Below are 24063 nucleotides of genomic sequence, written 5' to 3' on the forward strand. Positions count from 1 at the left end.
GGGAGCGGGGAAGAAATTTAGATTGCTATGGAAGAAAAGTAACAATGCTTGTTGTTTACTGCAGGTAGCTTACATAATGTGCCAACCTTTTTTGTATGTTTTGTACCAAGTTCTGAAAACAAAAGGAAACATTCAAAAATGTACGTGCAGAGAAATGTATATAAGCTATATTTTTGCTAGAATTGTAATAGAACCTTACTTTTGTCATAGCTAAGGCAGGTTGCTGTGTATTAAAATGCTGCATTGTGTATATTTGAAGAATGGTGTTTCTGGTGAAATATGTTTATTCATTCTCTTTATTATATATTGCAACATTCTTCATGGATTTTTATTCAGATAAGTTGAACTTCTGGATTTTTTTTACACTGTAAACTGCTTGCTGTTACCATTCATTTATTTAGAACTAGTGCTCTCGGTGGTTGTACCTTAACTATTCTGATGACTGAATGCTCACTGAAGCTTGCATTAGAGAAGAATTTCACAAGATTCAAAGTTTTGCCATCTTAATTTGTTAAATACAGCAGCAATGTAGACCACATCCACGTAAAACATTTCAATTCATTTTTTTTGTCACAATTCTGTCACAAGGAAGCAAATGTGAATGGTGGAAGGAACCTAAGAAATAAAGTTCAGCCTCAGTTCTGGTTCACGAGTTAAGGCGCTAATGTGGAATCAGTATATTTGTTGCAAGATCCTGTGTTTCTTCCCACAACCAGAGACTAAGCAAAAAAGTAATTTGTGTGGAGAGATGTCTTCTCCGAGAGCAAAAGAAATCAGTATAGATTAATTGTCATGTGCCAGTTGTGCCAGATCTCCTAGACTCCAACCTGTCCCATTGACTAACAGCTGCTTGTTTTATGTGATTGTCAGTGCACAGATACTTAAAAACAGCTGCCTCAAAGTTGTACAAGTATTAAGGGTAGGTCTGATAAAGATACTTATTTTCATGATGTGAACGTATGGAATTCTGCATTAACTGGGATGTGGAAAAAGAAATTTAAAAGGACACAAGGTGGAAGTAAAATTCTAATTGGTTCACCCTGATTCTGCTCACCGCACTTCTTAACAGCAAGTGACAAACTCTTATTTAATGAGAGTGGGCTAGTATAGCCTTACTGTGTTCACTGTTATGCTCAAAGTTCATTTGTAAAAAAAGGACTCAATTTAATACTTTCAACTCAACCACCTTTAAAGGAAGAGATCCTTGGGACATCTATTACCAACAGAGTGTATCTGAGAACAATGGGACTTGACAGATACAAATATGTATACATGCATGTAGGACTATTTAAGGCTGAATTACATCCCTGCAAAATGTACAGTGAGTTTTGTGACTAGAACAGTTCAGTTAAATAGGTCTGTTTCTCTACCAAGTATTCACTTAAAAGCAGTCACATAAAAATGAAATAGTTGTTCTCAATTGTATAGGCAGAAGAAAGAATAAAAAGATGATGTTCCTTCTCTCTAGTTGTAACCGATCATAGCAGCAGCCTCCCAAAAAAACCCCTAAGTTTTATAAGCTTTAGCTGTAAAGTTTTAGTAACAATGTGTAAACACATACTTTATACAGAACTAAACTGTTATTTCTCAATTGAAAAAAGGAAAAAAAGAGCCAAAGAGAAACTGATCTCTCCAAAAATGCAACCCTTGCTGATGAAGACAAGCTGAAACAATGCAGACTGACTCTTCCATCTTCCCACTTTCTTTGTATCAGTTCTGGGTTTAACTTTTGTTGGGTTTTGGTTTTGCTTTTGTGTTTTTGTTGTTTTGGTTTGGGGTTTTTGTTTTAGTTTGAGGTTTTTTTCCTACTCTCCTTTAGCTTGCAGATTACTACTGCTATCTCAGATTTGAAAAAGGCATTATGTAATTAGAAGCTTTTTAGTTTTAAACTCTACAATACTATTTATCCTTACAAACTTGGTGCAGATTTCTCTGCAGTCGAACTTCAGCTGAGAATTTAGTATTCATCTGGCAGCAGTGTTTTGCTAGTATTGAACACATCAACTGCGACTGCTTAAGAAAGTATTGTACATCCTGAAAATCCATGGTAAGGCCAGTGCTTTTTATTAGATACAAATTAATTTGATGAACACACTACGGAAAGACTGATCTAAACCAATCATACTTCATGCTAGACATGCTAATGGTGCTGTATAAACTCTCATAGTGTAGGTTAACCCACAGTAAAACTGTAGCTGCTGCAAGCAGGAAGTATCTATACATCTTGCTTTGCAAAAAATTAAAACCTGACAAACTGGTACTGCCTACTTATCTTTCTTGCTCTTACCCTTGGTGCAGGATAGTAACTTCAAATGCAAAAATTCTACTTGAAAACTGGTTCTTTGGGTGTTTTTTATAGATACATAAATCTGAGCCATCAGTGACGAAAGTTCAGCTTCGAGAAATAAGTTACATAAAGCAGGAAGCCTCAGATTTTTTTCTGTGCCTCTTTTCTGCATGTAACACTGTGGAATGCCCCCAACTGCTTTAGTTAATGATCCATCTAAGGATTTTCACAAATCTTAATTTTAACATCCACCCATGATATTTTTAAACATTAAGAATATTATTAGAAACATTTAATGAGTCTTCATTATCTTCAGTCTTTCAAGAGAACACCATTTCTGCTGACAGTAAGCCAAGTGAGTTTCAACATGCAAAATTCTCCTTTAAGAATGCGTAGTAGCAACTAATAAAAATTCCAATATAATACATGACATTAAGTGTAAACCTTACTGGTAGACACATTCCCAGTAGCTCAGACTTTCCTTTATGCTCACCTTTAACAAACATCCTGTTTATACATATGTAGCCTGTATTGGAGCAATTTAAAATTTGAGCTGCAAATCACCATTTTGTGCCAATTTTTGAAACAGTGTTAAACTGCGGAGTCTAGATTCTCGTTCACCATCCTTCCACAAAATAATAAGGTGGTCAGCAGAGCAGGTAGCCAGTCCCAGTTCACCGAAGTACAGGAACATCTGCAATGAAACCACTGCTATTACCATGAGCTCACATGAGATTGTCAGCTTGCTTAAATGTTCAGTGCACAGCTGGACTGAACAAATACATGTGTCTGAAATGGTTCTGCTTGAACATAGGTATGCAAAATTACAATGTATACTTTCTATATGTTTGAGATGTCATAAAATGCCTACATGAAAACAACTCTTTAAACACTCTTCACACTGAAAGATCTCAGTTTAGAAAAAGCAGTAAAGCCTTACACATAGGGAAGCTAAGGTACAGTATATTGAAGAAACTTGTTCCAAGTCAGCAGTAGAAGAGTGACCTGCATGAACTCTGATCTCCTGGTTTCTTAGGAATAGAAGCCACTGTTCTTTTCACTCGGGTACACTGTCCCCTGCCCACACAAAACCACAGGCTACCATCATCAGGCCTGGAAAGATCAAAGAGTAAACAATTGTGACAGACATCAGCATGTGCCTGGTCACACAGAGGAAGCCAAACCAGCAAGAACTGTGACACAGAAGAGTACAGCAGCAGTGGAGAGACTTTGCAAGAGCAATGAAGCTGACAAGTCATGTAGTCATCCCTGACTTCAGAGACCTCCACAGTGCTGCCTACAATTAGCCACTAATTGCAGTTCAACACAAGAGCCAATGGAACCAGGTCACGTCATGCCACTATGGCATGCCTGCAGTGTCCTGACTTCAACTTCTTGAAGTGTTCTGCCTAGGGGAAGCATTCAGGCCAAAGACTGTGCTACAGCCTACATGCTCGGGGAATAGCCACTTAGTAGCAACACTGTTCCAGTAGAAATACTCTGACCAAGCCCACATCTCTGACCACCACATTCATCACCAGTCAACGTTTCCAGCCTCAATTGCTCCAGTCTGAGCAGAGTTTAAAAATGGAATTTTCCATATAAAGAACGTTCCAGGAAGTCACATCTACCATCATCTCACCCCGTGGCTCTGCAGCATCCCAGTAAAGACCCAACATGTGCCTCTCACCTTCTTTGCTGTGCCTCTTGCTGAACTACACACTATGTCCTCTTTTCTTAGATTTCATAAGACTTTCCATACTTATAATAGGGTCTCTCTCAACAGTTTTTCAGACAGAAAGATGGTAGAGAAGGGCAGAAAGCCTTGCAGAAATCCCTGTGGCAGAAAGGATCACCTTAGCCATTAGTGAACAGCTGTCAGCTTTTGGCAGTAGCAGTTCTGAAATCTAGTCAGTCTCATAAACTCTTGTGAGGAAAAACTAGTCCAGAACCACACCACTTCTCTCTACCTGCCCTTCCCCCGAAGTCCACTGTAAGAACATGATTTGTTAGTCCAATAGGTTTGTCAAACATTAAAAGGTGTGGAGGGAAAACACCATTTAAAACAAAAACATACTCTATTAGGTAGAGAGAAGCACAGAATAGTACCCAATCTAAAATTAAAAGACCTCCTTAAGTCTCACAGCACAGAGGGCTAAGGAATTCCTGGATGGGTTTTGTTTTACATGAACCCTTGTTTAGATTGCGAACTTAAGATGAAATCTGGAACAAACACACAGTTCCCAGCTGTATTGTTTGCAGTCTATAAAGAAACCCAATACCCCACCTGATTATCTGTAGCATGTATGTATATATCTGCACACGCAATCCTCAGGCATCAGTGAGTGTTGGAGTTCTCATCAGAACTTTAACTCAGTATGTACTATTGTTTTCAACAGCACACTAAACATACTACACAATCAATGTGTTCCCAGCTTCGAGCGACAGACAACTGAAAGTTTCAGCTGTCTAAAAAACACTGACAAAATTACATTAGTAAGTGAAATTCACTTTTTCTTGTTCTTACTAAAGCTGACCTACCTGCACAGCTGATGAATGACCAATCAAATCACCAACCAGCTCCAAGAAATACATAGGTGTATTCTCCTGCATCTTCTTAGTAGCTTGGTTTGCCTGCTTGTTTGCCCTTCCAAATCCCCACATGCTGAAAAACCCTGCAGGACATTTAAAAAAAAAAAAAATTGGCAAAAGTCACAAATGCAATTTATTTCCTCTAGCTAAAGAGAAAACTACAGGAGTCACTTAGAATCTAAAAGTAGGACAGTCTGCATGGCAAAATGACAGAAGTATTGTAGTGCACAGCATTTCTACATCTGGATTACTCATCTTAAGCGGGGAAGGAAACAAGCTACTTTGTCTTTTGTCCTTACTGGATGTAATTTAGCAAACATGTTGAATTATTCACCTGGATGAGACAATATACAGATTTAGCAAGAAATCTGAGGATGACCTAAATGAACTAACTGAACAGCAAAGGTAGATGCAGAGCAGTGATGTTTACCTTTGCTCTGTCCTCCTAAACTGTTACTTGTGCAAAGAAGAGAGAAATGAAGTGCCATTCTGTCCACTGTGTGTCCTGCACTAACACATTAGAGTGCTGGCATACAGGTAGTTAAGCAACTCATGCCCAACTGCCTGTTTTTAAACTGTCCACTGGCTTTCTCCTTCAGATTTAAAATTATCAGCCAAACTCGAGTGTAAAGACAGTACTCCACATGTTCCATTTAGATAGCAAGAAAATACACATCTGTGCTGCAGCCACCAGAAGAACTGTGTAGTAATACTGACAGAAGTAAAAAAGTTGGGTTCTGTACACAATGCAGTTCAGACTTTCTTCCTGACCCTTCCCTCAGCCCCATCAGCACACAAAGTAAGTGTGCTAGACCATGGCCCGGGTGCAAGGGAGATAACTGAAGAGATAAACAACTACTCCAGGGATTCCTTAGAATAAAAACAGAGTCCACCTATCTCACTATTGCATATGGCTTCTTTCAAGTGTCTCCGATTATATAAGTTATAGATTTCCAATGTGAAACCAAATTCCACTTGTCAGAATAAAAAGTATAACTGTGTAGACCAGCTGCCACCAGCAATACTGAAGACAGAACATTCCTGAAAAAGTGTTTCTAAATTAACCAATGCAGCAAAAAGTTATTTGCTAAAATTAGCATCATCAAGTGAACAGCCAAGTAGACTAGATAATTCAAGCTGTGAATAATTTTCTTGATCTAAAAAAAAAAAAATCCTACAAGAAAGGGTAACAGTTCATTACTGTTCCCAGTCCATAAAAATAATTATATTGTCCAACACCTGTCCAACACCACAACTACCAGTGCCCAGGGAAGCTGCTGGCCTGGTCAAAGAGCAGCAAGTACTACACAGGCAATGTCTGCACTTGGAGAAAATGCTTCCTAAAACACTAGCAACTACAGCACTAGCCCAGAACACTGTGGCACCCAGAGGTAGTATGTAAATGAGGTTGGGTGCAGCCTCAAAGTAAGTCCCAATGTCATTCCAAGTTCAAGGAGGAGGTGGGGAAAATGCATTTTCTTGTGCCAGCTGCTCATCTGCAAGCTGCTTATTAGCCTTCTTCACAAGGTCCTGCAACTATTTACTCTTGCATGGTAGAGGATCTGGCGCTATCAGTACAAGGAGATGTGGATCAAGGTTTGCCAGGAGAGGTCATCATTTTTGTTAAACCAGCTGATACAACTGTAAACTCTAAATAAGCTTTATGACAGAGAACTGCTTCACTTGGACCTTCTAAGTTCCCATACCAGATATTGGAGGGCTTGTATACCCTTGTCTTATTCTGTTTCTCTCCCACACCTTTTATCAGTTGGTTGAACACAAGGCATTATCTCTTCTTACAATGCCTGTATGCCCCTATATGGTGTATACTGGGTTTCCCATTACCCTTTTTAAAATGTTCTTTTCACCCCCCACTACTAGCAAACCTGTTGGAACCGGTTCAGCTGGCAGCTGCTGCTTTTCTCGGAGCTCCCAAATGCGCACGCTGCCGTCTTCAGAACAGGAGATCAGCTGCCTGTAAAAACAGTTGACTAGCAACACCAGCATGGATGCTTACCTGCTTAAGTCACCTTGTGACGTTTCTATAAAAGACACAGCAAGTGCCTCAGGTTCTACACAAGTTTGCTAGAGCTCTCAAATGTAGCTAGACAACCAGGTGTTCCATACAAAAGAAGGTGCACCTATAGCAGGACAAACTATAATGGACTTGCAAAATAGGTGGAAAAAAATACAAATTCTCAATCCCATTTTGAAAGCATACCACTCTGTAAAACAAAAAATAACAAGTCTAGACTCTGCAAACACAGTTGCACAAACTGGCTTCCGTATGCTTACCTTTATTAAGCAAAAATATATTTTTTCTTACGAAAAAATAACAGAACAGAAGATACTCTTTTTCATTGCATGTTTAGAACAGCACATGCATTTACAAGATCAAGGCCCTAATTCTTATCTTCTGACAGACTTTTGCTCTTTTGAACAAGAGTATAAAAAGAATCTAACAACACAAATATTAGATTATATTTACACAGCAAATTGTCCAACCCAGCTGTCTAAATTCCGTCTAGAAATTCAGCACTAATGAACAAAGTTCTATTTTTTTGTTAAAACATCTCAATTGTAATGAAATACTTAGTGAAAAATATCTATGAATATGCCATAGGCCTTTGCTTTATAGAAGTAAACGGCCATCAAGCTGTATTTTCGCAATGTAGACAGCAGTGCTTTATCAAGTCTGATTTTGAAAACAGCCAAGGTATTTTACTCTGAGCCTGTGTATCAAGCATACTTGACTACAGTTATTTCACATTGAATTACAATGATGCATTTTCAAAAATCAGATCAACAAGCTCTATCTAATAAAAGTAGATCAAAGTAATGATCAAGTCCCTGCCCTAGAAATTAGATGTAGCTTTGCAGACTGTCTCTAGCCACCCAAGTCGTGCATTTCTTTACTGCATTAACAAAAATGTACCATGACTTGTACCTGTTTGGAAGCTTCTCAATGTGCAGTACAGAGGAATCGTGAGCAGTTCTCTGGCAGGCAATCACACGCTTCATTTGAAGATTATATACGTATATGCCTTTCCCAACAGCAGCAAACACACACTGGAAAGAAAATTCAATGGAACAACTTAGAGAAACAGACACTGAAAGATCAGCCTGCATGTAATGGATTTCCAGCAGTACTATGATGTCATCTAGCTCATATTATCTATCTTGTTTCTGTCCTTGTGTTAATATTTTATCCCAAACATACAAAATCAGCCAGTTATAGAAAAAAAATAGACTTTTTGGACGAAGTGAGAGATACCCTCCTACACTCTAAGCAGTTGTTTCATTTCTGTATTTTCATCCCGTACCTTACAGTCTAAGCGGAAACCAAGGATACCAAACAAATCAACACATTTCTGCAATTAAACATTCACAGTTCTTACACTAAAATAATGCTCTGTGTTCAACAAACTCTTCCTTTATCAAGGAAGCCTGAAAATACAGGAAGTTGTTCTGCATTTTTGCAATTTTTTTTTTAATTTAACTGAAGCTGCACAAAAAGGTCTTGCTCAAGCATTTGGGCTCTACTCAATGTAGAAAAGGAACTCTCTCACAGAAAGGTATTTCACAATACTGCAAAAATCTGGAACTATCTTACTTTCAATGCTCTTCTTCAGGAAAGTGCAGGGATTCCATCTCATAACCATCACAGCCGTAAGAAGCTACAAATAGTTTACAGATCATTGGACCTGGACACTCTCATGACATGTAATAGTTTTACAGAGGACAAATGTACACTCATGTGTAGGTAGACACAATAAATATTTCATACCAAACAAGGGAGTGCAAAATGCTGCCATTCAGTACATACTTGAGTTTTTGAACATACCTTGTTTAGGTGATGGTATACTGGATCTTTTCCCTGAATGGCCTGCTTCCATCCACACAGCCCAAACATTAACATCTCATAAGCAATTCACACCACACACTTATCAACATTTTCTAAAACTGGTAACCCAGTGTCTTTGACCAAGATAGACTAAGACGTCCTATATATCAACAGCGTTTTGACACTGTTCAAAACTCTTTGTCCAGGTTTTTGTTGGGTTTTGTAGGTGTTTTGTTTTCTTTCTTATGCACATCTGTGGTGAGAGCCCCAATATATCTGAAACTAAGCTCAGATTTCTGATAGCACTCTGCCAAATCAAGAGGAAAACGCTGAGTCCATTTTTATATGAGGCTCAGTTCAATGGCCTTCCACATAACTTTTGCACTCCTATACCTCAGCCTTTTCTTCCTCACAATCTTCCACATTAAGACAGGCTCTTGAGTTTCATATATTCTTATAACTTTGCAAAAGATGCTCTTCACACAAGCCCCAGCAAAACCCTGGTCATCTCAAACCCCAGCAAAATAACAAATGATGAAGCATAAATTGTACACCTGTCTTAATAGGCAAGTTAAACACATACACACACGTATCGGGACAGCAGATGCACTCCTTAGCACTGTTTCCTTGTATTGTCAAACCTTTACCATCCCATTTGTTTCTGAATGATGTTTTGCCCACAAGCTCAGTGTCAAACTAGACAAGTATATCTTCTCCAACTACCTAACTACCAAGCCTACTGACAAAGTTCCTAACAGAAAAAACACCAATTTTTTTTTTTTTTTTTTTAACCATGAAGAACAGTGTTCTGCTTTTAGATAGCAGGTAACAAAGGTAACATAGGTAACGAAGTAATTCATTATAGGAATACATTTCTTCACCACTTTCTAAGCAGGAACTTTACAATACAGACAGTTCTGCCCTAAAAGCACCTTCTATTTCAGAATGTAACACTAGAATCAACTTTTCTTCCCACCATTCAAAAGTCTCACAATAAATAAAATGCGGCAGAATGTGTTTAGTTCAGTTCCATGAATGGCAGAAAGTCCTCTGCAACCTCAGATTCCACATTCAGTATTTTAACTATTTCTGAACTTCCCAATATTCTTTCCCCCACACTGTCCTGGTTTCAGCTGGGATAGAGTTAATTTTCTTCCTAGTAGCTGGTATAGTGCTGTTTTGGATTTAGTAAGAGGATAACCTTGATAGCAACAACTAAAACCATCAGTGTGTTAAGTAGTGCTTATGCAGTCAAGGACTTTTTGGCTTCTCATGCCCTGCCAGCAAGAAGCTGGGAGGGGGCACAGCCAGGACAGCTGCCCCAAAGTAGCCAAAGGGGTATTCCATACCTTATGATGTCATGCTCAACATACAAATTGAGGGGACTTGGCTGGGGGCACTGCAGTTTGGGAACTGGCTGGGCATCAGTCAGCAGGTGGCAAGCAAGTGTATTATGCATCAGTTACTTTCTGTATTCTTTTATCTTTTTTTTTTCCCCTTGCTGTCCCATTAAACTGTCTTTATCCCAACCCATAAGTTTTACCTTTTCCTTTTTGATTGTCCTCCCCATCCCACCGAATGGAGGAGGTGGGGAGAGGAGTGAGTGAGACAGGCTGCACAGTTGTTAGCTGCTGGCTGGGATTAAACTGTGACACTCCCTTGAAACACATCTTGTGTAGCTTTCAAGCAGGGAGTCAGAATGTTATGAAACCAAAACTCCTTCTAGAACTTCCAAACCCCTCCCCCCTCAGCGTTTCTCTCTCCAGTGTTTTAGGAATGCATTTTCCACAGACAAGCGCGTTGGGTGACTAGTTGGCCCTCAGACTACATTCAGGCATTTCCACAGCTTTTACTCTGTTATAGCTCGTATCTCTGAATCCATTTCCAGAAATCCCTTTCTTAATCATTCCCCAGCAGTGGATCTACAGGCCCCAAAACAGAATCCCACTGTACACCAACTATGAAACATCTTTTGTTTTGCCACTAACACTTGGTAACACTTCACAAAAGTAAACAACAATCTGAGGATTTTTAGTGTTTCCTGAACTGAGTTCTGCCCAAGTATTCTGACCATGAACTCTTTGGCAATCTCCAAAAGCATGATGACATTTTGGACCCACATGTGTGCTTCTTACAATTAAGCATAGCCCATCTGAACAGAAGCAGCAATATTTATTTACTACTAAGCATTGACGTATGCTGGTTCTTTAATTAATTTCATAGTACCCTCAGCTGTAAGTGTTCAACAGGTGCATTACTGTGGAAACTACATTTCTAGAACCATGGAATGAAAGATGTATGCCATCAAAACACACACCTATGTTTTTCTCTGGTGGTACTGTGAACAACTAATAAATTATCAGTCAAAAAGAAATGCTGTTGTGACAGTCCATTATGTTAGTTCCCATACCATCAACACATTATAACTTTCAGTTATCTCAATGATAAAAATTTTACATAAAAACTGTTGACTGTATAAAAATAGCAGCGCACATTTTAAAGAAGCCTCTCCTGTTACAAGCAAACTGAAAACACAAAACACCTGGCCTTCTGTGGTAAGGTTCATGCTAGCTCACTTGAAGTTTACTCTGTTTAAGGATTTTTACCTCCTCACCAGATGCTAAGTGTTGAACTGAAGTTTCATTTGGGCTTTGGGTTAACTTTATTTCCGGTTGTGCATCTGGATGAACAGAGGAGTCCCAGAAGTTGCACTCAGATGCCTGCTTTGTCCAGTCAAGTGCATCCCAAACTATTAATTCACCCACATGCGAACCTGTCACAAAAGTCAAGTCTGGGGGGGGGAGGGGAGGGGGAAACAGGACCACAAACAAAAAACACATAGAGAAAGATCACATTATATTAAAAAATCCATTTCACACCAGGTTACATCCCTAGAAAGTTAAGAGAGCCCATTTTCAAGTGAAGCTACATACAATGTGCAGTATGTAACTGACTGGACAAAATACCCCCCTTGAGTAAATATTCATTTGGTACCTAGCATAGCTTAGGTAAGCAAAAGGAAATGAGCTCTCTTGTAAAATTAAAACTAGGAAGGAGAACATGAACTGGCCACATTGCCCAGTACAGTATAGCAAAGGCAACGACCACCACCAGGAGTATGTGAAAATATTTAAAGTTCATTTGTTGCCTACATACAAACCCCTTCTATTCCATGGACAAGTAGGTGTATCTGCACCCCTCAGACACAGCAAAGTATGTCTTTTCCATAAAAAGAAATACTGATCACAAATTAAATGGATGAGTTAATGGCAAGATTGACATAGCTGCTCATGAATTTGTTAATCACACATGGAGAGGGACTGATTCAACAATATTTAATGCAGGTAGCATATTGTCTTTTTACACCCAGTATTGTTTCCCTTTCATAATCAAAAAGGGGAAAAGAATGGCCACAGGAAACGTCAGAAACAACTACCATAGAATCCAAGTTTTCTTCTTTCCAGCTCCTTGTCACCTCTGTGCCACAGCACCTTTGTGCCAACCAGGCTGGCACAAATAAGCCCAAGGACAAATATACACTCTCTAGCACACATGGAATAATTTGTCCTGGGCTCCATGAAAAAAAAGACAGGCAAGAACAAAGTAGAAGTGGTTGGTACCTGTAGTAAACAGAATTTCAGGTAATAGCTCACTATTGCCTCAATGAGCAGTAGAGATCACATCATCTTCCAGAGTCTCTACATAACGGATGTATATGCAGGCCCACATCCACACACCCAGAACTTTCAGTTTACCTTAGGACTACAGCTGCAAAGGATGTGGCATCGTACATTCCAAGAATCAAGAGGAACAAGAAAAAAAGTAGCATTTTAAACTTTCCCAGCAGGAACAAGACCCAGAGTTCCATACCCACCAATGACATTGCCTCTTTTGTGCCTTTTCTACATCATAACCTGCCTGGTTTCATTTCACTGTTAATCCATGACTAAAGGCATTATATTTTCACATTTCACTACCTTGGCAGCTACACAGGAAGGTACATCTACTAGTTATAAAGTTTCACTCCAATTAAAAGTTTGGTCCCCAATAAAAACTAGTTGAAATATCCCACTGGTAACTAACAAAACTAGTAGCATTGTAAGACAACTCTTACCGTTGACACTGACTAAGGACAAAATGTTATCCTGATGGTCAACAAGGCGTTTTACTTCAAGGACATCCCAACCTTCAGACCCATCATTAGAAGCAATCAACCTAAAAATTACTTCAAAGACAGAAATTGTCTAAATAAGCATTATCATTCAGAATAAAATGTAGCTATGCTTAAATGAAACACATGATTTTCAGAAAGACACAAGCTAAAACATATTATACGTAAGACAGCACAATATGTGCCAACCCACTTATGACCACTCATAAGACTAAAAAAAGGAGAACAAATTATTTCAGTGTTACTATTAAGGCCTCTTACTACAGCAACTATAGGATAAAAGATTTCAGCCTAGTAACTCTGAAATTCAGGGAATCAGTCATTAGTCAACGGAGAAGCTGCAGAAAGCAGAAAGTGAAATTATTAGACATCTTTATGGATAAGTAAACTAAAAGCAAAACATCTTTTTTAAAGGGCTCATCTGACTGAAAACTATTGTTCAAAAGGATGCAATATTCTCTAGTAAGGCAATCAAGATCACCAGGAATTAAGACTTTATTTTAACCAGGAATTTCTTTTATGGTATCTCAAGGGCACTACAAATGAACTGTGGGAAGTTCGGATGCAACTTTACATTGTACACCGAAGTCTAAACACAAGACAACTATTTTCAATTTGCTCCTCATTCTTCAATCACAGTATCAGGCTGCTATTTTTCAGCTACGCGTTTAATCATATTGAGCAAAGTCTATTGTTTTGCTGATTCAGTGCTCTATTTTTTTTCCTGGATTTTTTCACATACTTCCAAATTTCAGTAATTTTATAAAACGCTCTTATTTAAAAGCCTCTCCACCGACAGCTAGCCAGTGATTTACTGTTTGCGTACATAGAAAACCCTGTCTCCAATTGATCAATGGAAACCATCGCATTGTGTTATTGTAGCTTTGAACAGTATAACAAGATCAGCAATAGCTCGTGCTCCTGATCTTGAGATAACGAGGCTCTAGAGAAGCCTAGTATCTGACAGCTCAGAATAATGAGTTCCAGACCTTCTTGAGAAAGACAAGTGTAGATCGCCACAATCAGATCTGGACAGGTGTCAATAACAATAACAAAGAATATAGAAAAGTTTTGTCATGCACATCTCAACAAAATTTCTGAATGAGACTAATATTGTCTGCCTCTGACAAATAAGGGATAAAGGAGGTTGTTAATCACACCCTAATATCACTTTTCCTATACAATTCCAGCAGCGTGCCCTATACACGTATCTCTGATAAGCAACTGTTATAGAGGTATATGAACATTTAACAGAAATGCAACATACTCACTTAGCTCTTTGCCAACAGCTGCCGCAACACAATTTTTAGGCAATTCAACCAAAGCACTGATACCTTTGGAAAAATATAGGAGGTAAGGGAGAAAAGGATATGACCACAAGAAAACACAGCAAACCAATAATTCCTTATCAATAAAGTTCTTCATAATCATCCTTCCACTTACAAGTTATTACCAAAATAAAAGCATATTGCCTGAAGTGAAAGTCAAACAGCATTGGAAGTGAACAGATCACCTCAGATGGATGTAGTCAAGAGTTTTGGTCCTGAATCCAGCAAAATTCTGAACGTAAAACTTGAGGTGAAGGATGAAACTTGAAGGAATCAATAAACTTTATTTTAAATACAGTTAAGATGTTTATGTCCTAATGCTGGACAATATTAAGAACACTGTGGTAATTATTGAGACTCTAAACATATGCAGTACCCAAGTTACTAGATACTGACACTACCACAGCATACATGATCCTAAAATAGCATGCAGAGGTAGCTGAAGAATAGGGCACAAGATAAAATGTCCAGCTTGCTGTTACTCTGCCTTCATCCTGCACAGAATTCCCCCAGTCTGTGCTGCCACACCATTAAGGGAAAATTCCCAAAGGAATAAGCAATCTGTTTCTTTGCCCACAAAGGAACCAAGAGATTAGGAGGGAAAAGAAGGCCCATACTGCACATCGTGTTGACAGCCTGTACAAAAGTTTCAATAGCACCTCAAACTACGCACTACAGCACCACTTCCAACTGGTATTTGGCATGATACTTCATATTGAACCTAAAGAAGGATTAATATCCTCAAAGATTCAGAAAGTTTTGCCTACCATTACTCCATTCTATGACAAAAATAAGGAAAATATTGGTTACACCTTTCAGTGCGATTCACAGTTTCATAGGTATGTTTGTAAAGTATGGCAATAATAGGAAACCATTTTCTTTGTATGGACAGATAATATATAAGCTTATTAATAGAAAAGCATGACTGACATTGAGATCTCATTACATTTGCTACATTTCTATAAAAACCTGCATTTTCTACATCAAAAGTACTGATTCTTAATAATAAAAAGAAATCTTTACTGCGCTATTACTACAAAGCTTTACTTGGGTATAATAAAACTCCTGCTTGTTCACAGAGAAATACAGCCAAAGGATCTGATCCACATAACAGCAAACGCGTATAAATCAGCATCCGAGGTCGAGGCCTGTAAGTCCAAGCTAATGTACAGTTACTGAGATTTGACATATTCTAAAATTCACATAGCACAGGAGATTAAAAGCAGTCTTAATTCTGAAACGATTAGGTCTGACATTTAAAAAAATAGAGAGTGGCTCTAATACATAATGTTATCATTAGAATTAAAGAGAATTTGCCAAATTGGTTTTGCATCATTATACAGATCCATTTTACTTGCACTTTAACAGCTATAATGAGTCATTTACATTTTTACCTGCATCAGTAAGATGACTGGTCTTACACAAGAGATCTAATTTTCGGTTCCAAACACATAGATCATTCCCTCCAGACAACCATACATCCAGTCTTTGAAGAACTGTCAAACACTGCAGAACAAAAATCAGATATATGTCCCCTGCAAAAGTTCTACAGGGAATTTCTCAGTGAAATGATCATGAGCTTTAGCTAGATAAAGCTGTAAGTACTATGAAATACAATATTAAGGTGTCACTTTCCTGAGAAATACAGGTTTAATTACATACTGTATGTTACATTTTTCCATCAATAATGCAAAAACTGATTTTTCAGTGATTTTTTTTCTACTATTAACATTCAAGAACTAGTATGACTGTATGTTGCCTTTTCCAATACAGTTACAAAACCAAGCCATAAAATGGCCTTTGTTCTACAACCTTTCAAAAAGTAAACTGAGGTATTAAGAGCTCCAAAAACAAATTAAGAACTGTGCCCACTTCTCAGACACTCATTCCGTACCTGTTCTTAAACCAAGCACTGCTGTTCACTTTAACATACCTGCCCATATGGCGCACAAGCTATACGTAATAGATTCTTGTATACAACAAAACAACAAACTTACCTAGGGTTTCCTCAGCTTACCTTCACAGTCGAATGGAAACATGACACTTTCTGAACCTGTCTGCCACTAGTGCAGTCCCAAACCTGACTTTATTCATTAAGAAAACTAAACGTTTTTATATATTATAAAAAACTACTCTGTGTGTAGCTAAATGACATTGGAAAATAGGTATGCAGATTGCATATCTAAACCCTGATTGTCTTTTCAGTATTTGGCCAAAATGACATATTAATAATATTGCTAATCATTATTAATTATTATTATTATTAATAATAAATCCATAGGAATCATTTTTGTAGCAAGGACTGCATCTGCTTGTGAGCAATAACTAGTAAAATCCTAGTGTAATACAATCATACCTACTGGATATTGTCAGCCAATAAATTTAAACAACTTGCAACCTGTCTCAATGCTATCTTTAAAAGCAAAAGCCAACAAAAAGCCCATAGAACTTTGAATCTTCTTCAGATCTAAGGATACAATAACTGTTCTGTCAGCTGATGCTGTTAAAATTAAATGTTTTTTTTCATCAGGTGCTTCTGAAGATGAAGAAAATGGTGCTATAGCTGTAATTTTGTGTGTATGTCCATGAAGTTCAAAAAGTTTTTCTCCAGTCTGAAAAATAAAAACATGGAAAACTACTAGAAAAATTTGGAAAACACCTACTGTAGTATATGACATAAGTACCAAGTGACTTTCAAAAGCAAGAATTTCTAAGAGTCTAAAATCTCCCTTTTAAAAGTAATTTATGGATTTACTTCTTACTACCTTCAATACCTTTCAAGATCTTACCCAAAATTAAACAACATATGAAGTGTAAAGGAGTAGTGTATAAAATCCTTTAAAAGTCCTTGAGAACTAAATTCTGTATTAAGCTCATTTCATGTTAATGTAAATATTGGCCACTCACCCGATACTAGAGTAATTCAGATTTGTTGACAAACCCTCCCTTGAAAAAGCAATTTTTTTATTTCAACAATTAGAAAAACTTGACCTGTATTTATGCAAACACAGCATTGCCAATTTCCTGACAGCTTTATTTAGTATTTGAACTATGTATAGCTCCAAGTTGGTTGTTTAGGTAACTGCAGCTATTTCTGCTCTGTTTAGTTAGATGGCAAAACGCTACAAACATGCAGAAGCATACTGGCATTTTAAATATTCAATTAAAATAAAGGGTAGTTATAATTGTAAACTCCTCTACACTTGTAGTTTTAATTTAAAAACTTAACCCACAAGACAATTGCTTTAACAAAAACATAATAAAAATCCTACAGAAGTAGAAAATGAAACTCAGTTCCTAAGCTGGATCGCTAAATGAGTTTTACATTCACAAACTGCTCAGAACACTGAGTATATATACTCACATACATGGTTTTGAATATTCAAAAATAATTTCCTTTTCCAAATTGTAGAATTCTAAGACAGCAAAGCACTAACTGATATTACTCAAAAGAGAGGAAAAGTTTCAAGTTCTCCCTTCTATATTTTAACATTACATCATCATAATGTGATAATGTAATGTGACATCATAAATGTCACAAATATTTCAGGTTTCAAAAACTGTTTACAGTCTGAAATTTCTTTCTTCCTTAATTTGAATGTTTGATATTCACAACTTAGCACAGTGCGTCTCCCTTTTAGAATTCCTATTGAAAAATCTAACTTGTATACTAGCGCACCTTAACACAGGTCTAATGCTCATCTTTTCTCTTTAATTTTGTCTATGATCTGAAGACACAGAGCAGAAGAGCAGAACAGTGGGTATCATACTTACAGAGCGCTATTTCCATGATAAATCTAATGTCTTAGTAAGGTTTTCAAAAGTTATAAGATTTTATTATAGCAAGCAGTTAAGGCCTTGTTTCTGCACTGCATGAAATTAACCTCCACTGGCTTTGGTGTCTTTCCAATACAGTTTTGTGTTAACTCTCCATTTAGTCTAATCAGTTATAATACAAATAGATATTGCTAATAGGGCCACTGAAATGTACTTAAGTGTATATGTATATACATATACCCTTGCCAGGATTGGGATCTTACCATATATTTGTTGAGTTACTAGTTAACATTTCAGTGTTTACAGCAAACACCAAACATATTTTAAAAGAAGAATCAAAAGCCACAAGTTCATATACACTTCTGCTTTTCACATCATCATTTCATCTCAAATCTCCCTAAAAAATCACTAGTCTTCCCTAAACATTCTAAATTTTAAAAACTTACTGCTCTCTTGGGTTCACACAACTTTCCTAGATCACTTTTGTAAACTAAGATTTGACAGACTCCCCCCACTTTCACATTTTTAAACAGTAGCTCTTGCAGCAATTCTTATTTATTCTGCTTTTTCACTACTAGATGTCTCTAACACCTCTCCTCAACTTCTGCTCCCACCAGAGCACACAAGCTACCCCCTCCAAAAAAACCCAAAAAACTAACCTGAGCATTCCACAGAAATACAATTCCATCATCTCCTGCAGATGCAAACCTGAAATGAAAAAAAAAAAACCACAAGGAAAAAAAAAAACAACTGTGAAAATTTCAATACAGTATAATGTAATGGAAAAGCAGTAATCAGTTATATAGAAAAATATTTACAAGACATATCTGACTCTGGCTTTAAAGAACAGGAAATCCCAATTATAGTTTATAAACTGAAGCCAGTACATTTAAAATAGGTGTTTATCACTTATACTCTAATATAAGAACAAGGCTTAAGAATTCCAATACATACTAAATATTATTATAGAATCCCACATTACAGAACAAATTCTCTTGTTTAAAAATATGAGCTCTTACACACCAAATAACAGCAAACGCTAAAACCACATAGTATCAGTCAGAGCTAAGTGACTGCAAGACATCTAAAAAATTACCACCACTCATCTGAGTTCAGCCCAGGAGTAGAGGAGCCCAGTATTTACCATGATACTTATTGTGGCTTAAAAGAACTCCCAAAGGGAGTGCATTTAAGGTCCTAAATTTGACTTCTGCTAAAAATCCAGCTGGAAGGCACACCATATGAGGAAAAACAGGTTCATATTAGCATGTTAATCTCACATTAGCAAAGTCTGACGTAAATTCAACCTTTTTCCCTAGGCTAGGGTGAATATCTAACCATCCCCCTACATTTGCACCTTATCACAACCACAGCTACACAGTGCTGCAGCACACATCCCAGCTATCCCAGTAAAGGCATACTGTGAGTTGAGAAAGCTTAGAACAGGAGCAAGACCTTCCATAGAAAATTGAATTCAGTTACTACTTGTAAATATACCTACCTTCTAATTTTTTCCTTTTGTTTTAAGCTTTCATCAAGGGTTAAACAGTTAATATTTAGAGAACTAACTAAGATTTGTACTATGTGCAAAAAGGTAATGAAGAAGAGAGGTTACATCACTTCTGAATTTTTTTCTCTGTTACCACCCGTGAATGGTATTCATTAACTATATACCTGTCCTTTCTTTTAGACTCTTTGCAATGTTTGTGAAAATTGCTAACATAATAAGTTTTCAGGCATAAAGACATAGGGTTTTCCCCCCTCTTTCTTCCATCTATCCTCCTGTTTTATTCTATTATAGTTTTTAAAAAAGTGTAAGCTATACTTTCTTCCTATCTTTCATTATTTTATATCCAATCAAGCCCCTTCTTTAAAAAGGATTAGAGCAAAACACAACCTTCCATGCACACCTCTGATAATTTCTTATCTTTTGGTGCCTTTTAGCTCTATTATAACTTGTTTTGTCACAATGTCAAAAACGTAAAATAGTGAGACTCTCACAATTCAGTAGTAACTCTTTAAATTCCAATTCCTTTCTTGAGTAATATTGGAGCTGTGTGCCACTTGAAAAAAAAATCTGGGAGGAAAACTGGTGTTTGAAAGATGGCATGAGTGTAATTCATCAACACAGAAGTTGACCAGAGTGCTGTTTTGTGTATTTTCCTCCTCATCTTCTAACATGGATTCCTGTTTAAACGTAAAGGTATACTGTAGTCAGTTATCCTACAGCTACATTCTGTTCACCAAGGTGGAGATTCATGGGTCATCTGATTCTTTTCCAGTCATGATCACCATCATCTAGAACCTTGTCTGTTTCCTGAAGGAGCAAGGAATGGTCAAATAAGCAACAAAAAAAAGCTATTCTTAAAATGTGTTATGAACTCTGTTTAGTTTAATGTGTCAAATGCTAGAGTATTACATGCAATTTTATCTCAGTCCGTTTTTTGAAAGACTCTTGCTGAGGCTTAGCCTTCTTTAGCAATCTTCCAATCAATATGACCCTCACTTCATGTTCAAAAAGTACACGAGAAAAGAAGAAAAAAAAAAAAAACAACCAAAACCCAACCAGCTTTCTGTTACATTTATACAGGATTTATTTAGTATCTTCAAAAACCAATCTGAGAAGATTTTCCACTCACTGGTTTTAGCTGAGCCACTGAGAAAACAAGAAAATCCTTCTGCAAAATTCTCAATAAGATGATATTATCTAAAGACCTGAAGCGTGAAGCTTGGCTTACAATAGTTGACAAAAAGCACACAATGGAATAGCTGCAGAAACTAAATAAAAACATTTCAAAAGCTCAGTAACTATACTAATTTTACTGAAAAGAATCAAGTGAAAAATATTATCAGCTGTTTAACAATCCAGAAACTACCATAGTCTTGATAAATAAAACCTTAGAATTACTGTCCAGTGAAGCGACTCTATTAGACTCCTCAAACTCTCAGAATATTAACTAGCTATATAACTTGCTCCTTACCCATAGACTATTTAATAACCTAACTTCAGTGTGGCCATCCAGGCTTTATTTTTACACTGATTATCATTAGTTTAGCCTCAATCATTTACCTGCTACCATACAATGAAGCCCAAAACAGTAAAACATTTCTTTGCATTGGACAGTGCACACAATCCAAGAATACTCTCATATTTCTATGAAGACCAACTACATTTATTGACTATGTGTTTTGAGACAAGATTCTTATATTTCTACATTAGTCTTCTGGTGGATTACTACAATGTAGAAAACTAAATTTTATCATAATCCATGTGACTTTTTTGATATATATATTTATGACATTAAGAATGAAAACTAACAAGCTAAAAATTCTCCATGGAGTCTTGTAAATATATATATGTAAAAAATTCACAAAAAACTATTAGAAAATTAGGTTCTGCGGACATTCCAAATTTGAAAGAGACCACCTGCCCTAACAACATGCATGGGGGAAGGAGGGAACCTTCCTTCACAAAACACCTGCTGTACACTGCAAGGATATAAACCGAACTCTTACCCATGTTAAACTTGTATAGTGTATTGATTAATATATTAGAAAACCCCTTCTGTGCCTAATCCGTAAAAGATATAAATTACTACAGCTCCTTAACAGAGAGACTCTTGCCTATTAATTATGTTCTTAGATCTAAAGGTTTTCTATTTAATTCTCCACATCAGCCAAGAGTCACTACACTTATTATTGAGTAAAGGCTTCACAACCTTGGTTTTAAGGGAGATAAATATTTCCTCTCTTGCAGGACTAAGTTAAATTAGAGAACATGCAAGGCTAACTTAGACAAAGCTAGGGCAGAAGCCAAGACATAACTACCATAACTCATTCTCTCAGTCACACTTTCAAAGTGACAGTGGTAAATATAGTGATTTCATCTCTGCTTCATAACCAGTCTTCCAGTTTTTAGGTAACTCCATCCTCAGAGTTCACAATAAAGTTGGACCTAGCTACAAGGAACGAAGAACAGAATAGATACATATTTTCAAGGAATACACAAAAAAAGTGCACAAAGCTAAAAATTTAAACAAAGGAACTGTCAGGTTTCAAAGTAGTACATCAAGTTGAACAAGATCAAATTGGAGGAGATATGCAATGCAGAGATTAGGTATATGTTGAATTTTACTAAGTAGCCATTCTGAATAAAGTTTCAAAATTTGAGAAGTTGAGAAAAAAAGTTGCATTCAGCAACTACAGTTGCTGAAATACGCACTAGAGTTTCAGAAGAAAGTTTAACAACAGATTGGAAAGAAAGGAACAGCAACATTCAATATTGTAGAGAATGTCATGTTCAGTTGCTACAGAGTGTCTGTAGGAGTCTACTACAGTCTTTTGTAGAACCAAAAGGTTAAATAAAAGCTGTCCTCAGTTCAAAAACCTAGAACACGTGCATCCACTGAGAACAGAAGCAGACAATACTGCATAGTAGGAAAAAAACCCCATGGATAGAAAGTGTGTGTATGCATGTACAGAAGGGAACATTCAACCCAGGAACAGCCTGAGAAAGAAGGGCTGAATTAGCTAAAGGCATATCTTTGAAACAAGTGAATTTGTAACAAGAAATGTAAATTACACTTTCATGAGAAAGTAATGGTGGTGGAGTTACAAGAGAAGCCAACAGATGTAGTAACAAACCAAGAAAAGAGAGCATTCATCTGTTGCCTTCTTCAACTCCATGCTTTTCCTGCCCTCCCCCTCCAAAAATAAAGAGAGTATTAAAAATATTACATTTTCATAAATATTTGCTGAGGTATTGCTAAGGATGCTACGAAACAATTTGAAATACAATTTCATACCTGCAATCATCCACTTGCACTAGAAATCGTACTATATCTTGATGACCTTTCAACACAAGGAGTTCCGTGTAAGGATTCTGTATTTGTTCTTCACCAATTGTCTGTACAGATGATTTCTAAAATTCATAAAAAAAGGAATGAAATTTATTTTGGACTGACACAATTACTTTCATCAGGTCTTTGTAATGTCTAACAATCTATACATAGGCTCATGTGTGAATGTATAGTTATATTTGAAGTTAAGTTTCTGAAATATCATTTTGCCTTAATAAAAACTAGTACAAAAGATCATTTCTTGTTCTTTCAAGTAAATAATCTTTTTATAGCATGTATTGTAAATTACAGTATAGCATTTTCTGTTTAACAAAAATATTTTGTACTGCTTTAGTCACTGATACACCAAGACAAAAACCCAGCTTAGTCATGAGCTGTCAGGTAGAGCCAGCTTCATGGCTCAATTCACCACATACTCAGTTTTTCATTAAATTACACCACTTCCAAGAGGTCTGTGAACCTCTCATACCTTTCATTTACCATTCAATTTTAAAATCCTATATAAAGATGACATATTTAGAATAAATAAGAATAAATGCTGTTCTGTTAAATAATACATAAATCATCCATTGGGACTCCATTCACAAAATACCAAAGCAAACCGCTTCAAAAAACATAAAGAATGATTAATCATTTTGCAGAACAGCATCTGCAATTACCCCCAACTAGACTATTAATTAAAAGAACAATCAATCACTCAGAGCAAGCTGATCACCAGGCAGGGTCAACAAAATACTGCATAGAATTGCAGTTTCAAGGCATAATAGTTCTGCTAATCTCAATCTTCAGTTTGTTTCAATAGAAGACAACTTTTTTGTATTTACGTTCTTCCACATTCTGGAACAACTTGCTATTAGAAATTATTTAAAATAATAATAAAAAAATCTAAATAGCTCAGTAGTAACTCAGTGACAGCACTCTCCTTCTTCTACATTTATTTTACGCAACAGTCAACATTATCTTACATCCAGGACTGTCTGTTTTTTGAGGACTTCAACAGAACCTACACTGTAAAATAGCAACTACTGAACACTGTACAACATGCAGCATACATGAGAGGTAACCCTATGTGAAAGACACACATATTATCCTCAGACACTTCAACGTTTTCTTGCAGGAATAATGAATTCTTTTTTATTACTTCCGAAGAATAGGATCATAGTACCAATACAGAAGTTAAGAATGACAAAGTTAATAAATAGGGA

General features: G+C 36.8%; 1 protein-coding gene across 1 annotated transcript in view; it reads right to left on the reverse strand.

Moving 5' to 3' along the window:
* Window positions 1-2828: 2828 nt before the first annotated feature.
* The window catches only part of WDR41 (WD repeat domain 41), a 23397-nt gene continuing 2162 nt past the window's right edge, over window positions 2829-24063 (reverse strand). Inside the window, exons 2-13 of the mRNA XM_010286276.1 lie at window positions 22805-22920; window positions 18659-18707; window positions 16700-16834; window positions 16240-16302; window positions 15617-15728; window positions 14166-14228; window positions 12838-12948; window positions 11330-11514; window positions 7827-7948; window positions 6766-6854; window positions 4829-4962; window positions 2829-2981 (exon numbers count right to left, since the gene is read on the reverse strand). Of these exons, the coding sequence (XP_010284578.1) occupies window positions 2829-2981; window positions 4829-4962; window positions 6766-6854; window positions 7827-7948; window positions 11330-11514; window positions 12838-12948; window positions 14166-14228; window positions 15617-15728; window positions 16240-16302; window positions 16700-16834; window positions 18659-18707; window positions 22805-22920 (1332 nt within the window). The remainder of the gene's footprint in view (window positions 2982-4828; window positions 4963-6765; window positions 6855-7826; window positions 7949-11329; window positions 11515-12837; window positions 12949-14165; window positions 14229-15616; window positions 15729-16239; window positions 16303-16699; window positions 16835-18658; window positions 18708-22804; window positions 22921-24063) is intronic.

This window comes from Phaethon lepturus, unplaced genomic scaffold (assembly GCF_000687285.1).
Source record: "Phaethon lepturus isolate BGI_N335 unplaced genomic scaffold, ASM68728v1 scaffold5334, whole genome shotgun sequence".
NCBI lineage: Eukaryota > Metazoa > Chordata > Aves > Phaethontiformes > Phaethontidae > Phaethon > Phaethon lepturus.